The following is a 6836-nucleotide window of genomic DNA, read 5'->3' as shown; positions in this document are numbered from 1 at the left end:
ATCCTCGTTCATTTCCAGAAACGTTGGCTGCAGAAAGGAAAAAGTATTGAGTCGTAGCCTACAAAGCGGAGCTCTAGAGTCTTTGCTCTGTAACAAAACCAGCAGAACGCTGCCCTCAGAACGTTGGTTCGGTGTGTCATAGTTCTTTCTGCGGGATATTGGTGTTGGTACATATGGTGATAAAACTACAAATCTCGTGATGAATGCAATACCTGCCCGCAAAATATGTCTGCGTCTCCTCAGAGTTTGTTAAAGTTCGGCTAGGCCTACGTGTGGAAAATGGGAAAGTGTACTTTTAACGAGACATGGCTAGATCACAGCGATTTCCGCTGTTGGTTACAAGCGGTACCCAGCTCCAGGTGCGAGGCTCGCTGCAAACTTGGTAATTATATTATTAATTATGGTCTTAAAATGTCTTAAAAAGGTCTTAAATTTGACTTACCTGCAAGAACCCTGTTATTGGCAATGTATCAAATTAGTTGAATTCTTGTAGACTTTGAGGCTTATATGCTTCACCAGTAGTGTTTCTCTTCACCTCAGCAGCAGAGGAGAGGACATGAATGATGCCTCAGGGCTGTTAAGCAGTTTAATGAAACAGACCTTTTAGCCTTTTTAAACCGTGGACTTCAGAACATGACTGATTTTCCTGAACAAAAATCAGAACAGTATTGTTACCATACAGTATGTGAATTTACCCAAAAGGGTAACGATGCCTATGTTGCTGCCTTAACTCTGTGATTGTATTTATGTGATCAGACATGGCTTCTAAATGAAGTGGAGGTGCTGGTTAGCACCGAGGAGGCCCGGCGCCACCTCAACGATCTGCTGGAGGACAGGAAGGCCTTGGCTCAGGAGATTAACCACCTCAAACAGCAGATAGAGGCAGGGGACCGACCCGCTGCCAAAATCAGGGTGAGATGTCAATTCTCTACTGTTGAGCATGCACACTTGTGGGAATATGCACAGAATTGAGAATACGTGGGACATGCAGTGCTTTCCAAAGTAGAAATGTTACAAAGAATCAATGCTTTGCTCTGTGGTGTCCTTCCATGCAGCGTCGGACACTGATCATCTCTGAGCTGGAGACCCAGGGAGCGCTGGAAACGCCTCTGTCCAAACAGGTGGAGAGCCTGCAAACAGAGATGGACCTCAGGTGAGTCTGACAAAGCAATGCAGTCACTGCATTGAAACGGTTTTGTTTTTTTGACCTGAATTCATCGGACTCTGCCTCCCCATTGGTCTAATGATCTTCCTATCAATTGCTGAGCCATTTTTGCTACTCATCGCCCACAATAAATGATACACATAAATGCACTCACAGATTTTTACCAGCTATATGTGCTTTTAATTCATTGCTGTAAAGATTCTTTCACTCTTTGAAACCACAATATCAGTTTTACGAAACATATCTACAGGAAACACTGAATTGATTTTGAATTGTTAAGATTTGCCGAGTTATTTGTGTCTTTACAGGAACGCCCAGATAGCTGACCTTCAGCAGAAAGTTCTTGTGGCAGACAGCGAGGGGCGTTTGAAACAGCGCCTCGATAGCATCACAACCATAGTCGATGCCAAGTGTGCCCTTAAGGTCCTCGTGTCTGAGGTGAGCTAATGCTAAAGATTATTTATTCACACCTGTGTTAAATTAGTAATAGTACATTGATTTGTTGCCGTTCGTGATTCCAAAAAACAAATACATTTTCCCCTTTTTTTATTTAGCTGCTCTCTGCTAAAACAACCAGTGCCAAGCTGGAGAGTGAACTCAAACAGGAGATGGGGAATGCGCAAGATTTAAGGAAGATGCTGGCTGATGAGAGAAATGTGATGTCAACCATGGACATGGAGCACCAGCAGCAGTTGCTGGACCTAGAGCAGAGGCATCAAGAGAAGGTGCTCATGGCTTTTACTCATGTACCAATTTGCATCTCTTTTCAGAAGACATGCAAACTTATGAAATGTAATGTTCTATAATGTACATTTGTTTTTGTTTTCTTGTAAAGGTCCTTTACCTCCTTAACCAGCTACAGAACAAACCCATATGTGAAGAGTCAGACGAAACAAAGCAGAAAGATAGGGAGAGTGCAAAGGAGAAGGAGCTTCTCCAACGCCTCAAAGTTCAGGTTGGTCTCCGCTAGCTGAGAAGTGTTTGATCAACCTCTCTGCATTTATCCTTGTTTTTAAGTGAAATTATGCAGTTATCACAAAAGGTTTATCATGTGGTGTATTTGTGACATTATTCTAGGAAGAAGAGCTTGAAAAGCTACGAGCATTAAGTGAGCAGAACCAATCCATGGTGGAGCAGAATGAGCAATACAGACAGGTAACTTTATTTTTATCATCTTAATGTTAAATTGAATTATAAATGATCAGTAACATTCACTAGTGTATACCACATTTACGAGAGCAAGGACTTGAAGTCACAAAGTGTTGAAAATAACAGATTTTACAAATGTGTTACAATGTGAAGTGCTGCATTTATCTTTACTTAAGCAGTGGTTGTGATTGGCTCAGACCTAACCACGTCTTTTTTTTTTCTTCTTTTTCTTTTTCCACAGAAACTCTCATTGCTCCACCTGGCAAGTGAAAAGAAAATCCTTGTGCCTACAACCAACAATGAAAAGAACCTAGATGACTCGTTTGAGTATGTTCCTCCGAAGGTAAGTTGTTGCAGATATTCTACCTTCCTGTTTGTTGTTTTTATACAAGGTTACTTCAGTTTTCTAATGTAGGATATTTCCCTATAGTCATTGAACATGTTTTGGTCAGGGCCAATGTTTAAACTGAAAGAAAACATTAAACCAAGATGGAATGATTCTGTGAACTATCATTTTGACATTAGATGGGAAATTCTGATTGAGAACTTCATGACTATTCATTTTAAAGTCCAAGTGTGTTGATTTTCCTTTTGTCTTCTCTCCCAACCAAAGCCTAAAGGGAGGCGCTTCACCACAGCTAAAGCACCGCAGAATATGGCCATCAACGTTGAAGAGCTGTTGTCTCCCAGTGAGGATGAGAATGAGGGGGAAGAGGATGAGTGGCGTCCTGAGAAAACTGAGAAGGGACGCAGAACCTCAAAGAAACCCAAAGCAAACGGGGTAAGGCTAGGATTAGGATCAGGGGGTCATCTTCAAGCGTTGTGTATGAAACCAGTTAGCTCGTAGACGCTGGCTGTCCACAGTGCTCACTGAAAGATCATGAAGGGTGAGAAGAAGAAATCACGTCCAGGATGTTCAATCAGCCTCACTGAAAAATGTCACATTATTCAAAAAGCACTAGATACGTGAAAAGCAGATTAGTGCTGTCCAAAATAGAGCTGGGCAAAATATCGATATTGTGATATGAGACTAGATATGGTCTTAGAATTTGGATATCGTTATATGGCATAAGTGTTGTCTTTTCCTGGTTTTAAAGGCTGCATTACAGTAAAGTGATGTCATTTTCTGAACTTACCAGACTGTTGTAACTGTTCTATTAGTTGCCTTTGCCCCACTTAGACATTATGTCCACATTACTGATGATTATTTATCAAAAATCTCATTCTGTAAATATTTTGTGAAAGAATAGTCAACACTACAATATCGTTGCGGTATCGATATCGAGGTATTTGGTCAAAAATATTGTTATATTTGTTTTTATCCATATCGCCCAGCCCTAGTCCAAAATCGACTTTTCGTTCATTTGAGAGTTTTAAAGCAAAATTCCTCATCTCGTTACATCTGATGCAAAAAAAAAAAAAAAAAAATTCTGTCATGATTTCTCTTTCTTTAGTGTGCGTGTAAAGGCCGCTGCAGCAACAAGCAGTGCAGGTGTCGCAAAGGAAAGATGACATGCGGGGAGAACTGCCAATGTGATCATGAGAAATGTCGTAATATGGATAACCAGGTGCTTGCTGACGTAAGTTATCTAATGATTTCCAGTGATCCACCAATAATGTAGGATTGTTGTGACGCAGGAAATGTTTTTAATTTTTGTTTAATTTTGTATATCAGACTGTTGATCAATCTGTGCTGAACAAAAAAAAAAAACATCTGCACGTTGGATAGTCCTTTTTTTAGGGCAGACATTATTTAGTCATAGTAAATAAAAGCCCAGGTCTATATTAAATAACATTAATGATGGCTGCATTCCACTTAGTGGAGGCCCTGGTATTGTGCATGCTGGCTCACTGAAATAGATGACTTGGACACTAAATAGAATTGAGCCATAGTTAAGGTGATCAATTTCACCTGTGCTATTCCTACTATGACATGTCAAAATATCTGATGTAAAAAAAAGTCTATTGTCATGATGTGCATTTTAATTACTCAACTGAACTTTATGGCAAACTTTTATGTAATAACTGCTCCATACAGTAAAAGCTCATCACAATAAAATGTTCCTTTTAAATACATGCAAACACCACATACATTACACCAACCAATCTAATTATAGAAGTTGGAAGATATTGTGCTATTGCTAACTATTGAATATTGACTTCTAATATAATACAATGCAGAACAATACGCATTGTTGTCAGTTTTGGACTTCTACTCATTTCAGGATGGAAGTCAGACAGGAAATGTTTCCAGAGACTCTGTGTCTCTTCAAGATCCCCCATCCGTCAGCCCTGAGAACACCACATTCTTCAAGCCGCCATCTTGTACACCCACTAAGAAGGTAAGCTGCCTCCTTCTGAAGACTTGGCAATACAAGGAATAATCATCCATGCGGTGGCCTTGAGAATGACTGGCATGCATGTGGACGTACAAGGTTTGGTAAAAGACGCATGTCATGTACTACATTTAACAATTATTTATTAAACACTAAATATTAAATTTAAATAATATATAATTAATAAATTATATCTATGTGGCTATCTGCCACATGGCGAGTAAATGTTTGTACCAAAATAGTTCTGTTTATCAGTCTTCATTTTGGCGAAGGTGCAGCTACTTTCTTCTGTTGCTCTGTTCTCTGCATGTCTGAGCTTCGCGGGGGGGGGGGCCGGCACACACACACACGCACACACACACTGGCGCACACACCAGATGCCAGCCACCACATCACTTCTATTTACTGATGGCTATCATTTACCTCAGGCTAATTAATTAGCTAGTAAGTGGCAATTTTTGGCAGCCAGTCTTCCAAAAGATAGAACAATGAAATTAAATGTTAACCGATCATTAACCATTGACCGACAAGCAGGAAACGGAGTCTCAGTTCAACCGTCCGGGAGGCTCTGACACATTTTCCGCACTCTGTGACCGCGGACAGCTGTAGGCTTGTACCGGTTAATGTTCTGCGCATTGTCAGACGCATGCAGCCCGTGGCGTTTATGTCTGAGCCTGTCTCCACCGCCTCCACCTGCAGGTTGTCAACTGTGGTTTGGAATGAAAGGGAGAAAACAGGACAGAGTAACACGGCGGATATCGCTCATATACATTCTATTTTTAATGTTTTTTGACGACGTAGTTAAGGCGGCAGGCGTGTGTTGCTTAGGCGGCCGCCTTAGCTGCAAAGTGGTGCGGGAAACCCCGCGTGTTCGATGTCTCACCGCTGTATACCACTGTATTATTCCTGTTTATTTAGGCAGACACTGCATTTCCACAGCAACTCAAACAATACAGTGACATTTAAATTGTTAAGTTGTGATTGTAAATATGTTTTGGCATATAGTATCTTGCCTGCAATGCGTGTTGCAACTGGGACTGTAAAAGATGTAATGCAGAACATACTAATGTGCACTATTTCAGGTGCTAAAAGAAATCGGAGACATGGGACATCCCACTGCAGACCTGAAGTTGGATAGAAAGCCTATCTTTCCGGAGGAAGAGGAGGAGGAGGAGGATTACAGTGAGGACAGAACAACCGTCAGCTTCCTCAAGAAGAAGAAAAGACTCCTGACAAGTTTTCAGAACAGTTTTTTCTCTGGATGCACTCCAATCAGAGAGGAATCTTAATCGGGGCAGAGCAGGGTAGGGCTTTTTACCTGAGGTGTCCATATGTGTTTGGTTAAATGTTTTGTCGGCGTCTTTTTTTATTTTTTATATATATGTGACTCAACTGTTGTGTACTGTAACGTTAAAGTAGCTGTTGATTCTAAGGCACTGTTTTCTGTAGAGGGTAACAAAAGGACTGTGAATAGCATTGAATCTTTTACTGGAATTCACAATGATGATGATCAAGAAGCCTGTACATATTTTAGTTTAATGTGTTAGGTGATATTTCCTATAAAGTAAGACTAAATTTACTTCCCTAATTTGTAAAATCAGTAGTGCACCAATTTACAGCCAAGCAGTTTTACATTAGTACTATTCAACACATTACAACACAACGTCTTGGTGAGCAACCTTTAGGTTTTTCACTGTGCTTTTACTATCTGAGCTGAATAAAGTCTTACAGTCAAATCTTGTTTTTAAAGAACAAACGTTTTCTTTTGTCTGAATGTGTCTGTCAATGTTTAATATCTCAGTGTCATAAGTTGATGAAAATAATTTATTTCATTTTTATTTCAGTAGTCTGTTACGGCAGTTACTTTTTAGTGGAAAGAAGTTTTGACATTGAATTAAAAGAAAAAAATCCTAAAATGGAACACTGCATTAATATGAATTAAACAACAAAAGCAATTGATCAAAGTAGCTCAATTCAGTACACTGGATCCTTCTTGTTCTTTTTTTTTTTGGTCAGTTTGTTTAAAATGCTGCTGTATAGGCAGAAGTATGAGCACAGAACACAAGTTTTTCCCATGATCAGTAGTCCACAACATTTTGGTGAGCATCCTTTCTATATGTTCCACATTGTTTTTAGAATAGGATGAATAAAATGGTGCAATTACTATACAACTGAGCTGTGTCTGC

At 39.9% G+C, this 6836-nt stretch overlaps 1 protein-coding gene across 4 annotated transcripts in view; it reads left to right on the top strand.

The window, feature by feature from the left end:
• The window catches only part of kif4 (kinesin family member 4), a 24208-nt gene extending 17584 nt beyond the window's left edge, over window positions 1–6624 (top strand). For all 4 annotated transcript variants that reach the window (XM_035990986.1, XM_035990984.1, XM_035990985.1 and 1 more), the window contains 11 exons: window positions 757–912; window positions 1056–1153; window positions 1474–1603; window positions 1720–1890; window positions 2001–2120; window positions 2243–2320; window positions 2556–2657; window positions 2928–3095; window positions 3769–3894; window positions 4540–4656; window positions 5733–6624. In XM_035990986.1, coding sequence (XP_035846879.1) covers window positions 757–912; window positions 1056–1153; window positions 1474–1603; window positions 1720–1890; window positions 2001–2120; window positions 2243–2320; window positions 2556–2657; window positions 2928–3095; window positions 3769–3894; window positions 4540–4656; window positions 5733–5939 — 1473 coding nt within the window. In that variant the 3' untranslated portion in view covers window positions 5940–6624. The remainder of the gene's footprint in view (window positions 1–756; window positions 913–1055; window positions 1154–1473; window positions 1604–1719; window positions 1891–2000; window positions 2121–2242; window positions 2321–2555; window positions 2658–2927; window positions 3096–3768; window positions 3895–4539; window positions 4657–5732) is intronic.
• The last annotated feature ends 212 nt before the right edge of the window (window positions 6625–6836 follow it).

The sequence above is a fragment of the Sander lucioperca genome, chromosome 13, assembly GCF_008315115.2.
Source record: "Sander lucioperca isolate FBNREF2018 chromosome 13, SLUC_FBN_1.2, whole genome shotgun sequence".
Lineage (NCBI taxonomy): Eukaryota > Metazoa > Chordata > Actinopteri > Perciformes > Percidae > Sander > Sander lucioperca.
Note: the sequence above shows the minus strand (reverse complement) of the source record. Positions and strands in the feature narration are given on the sequence as shown.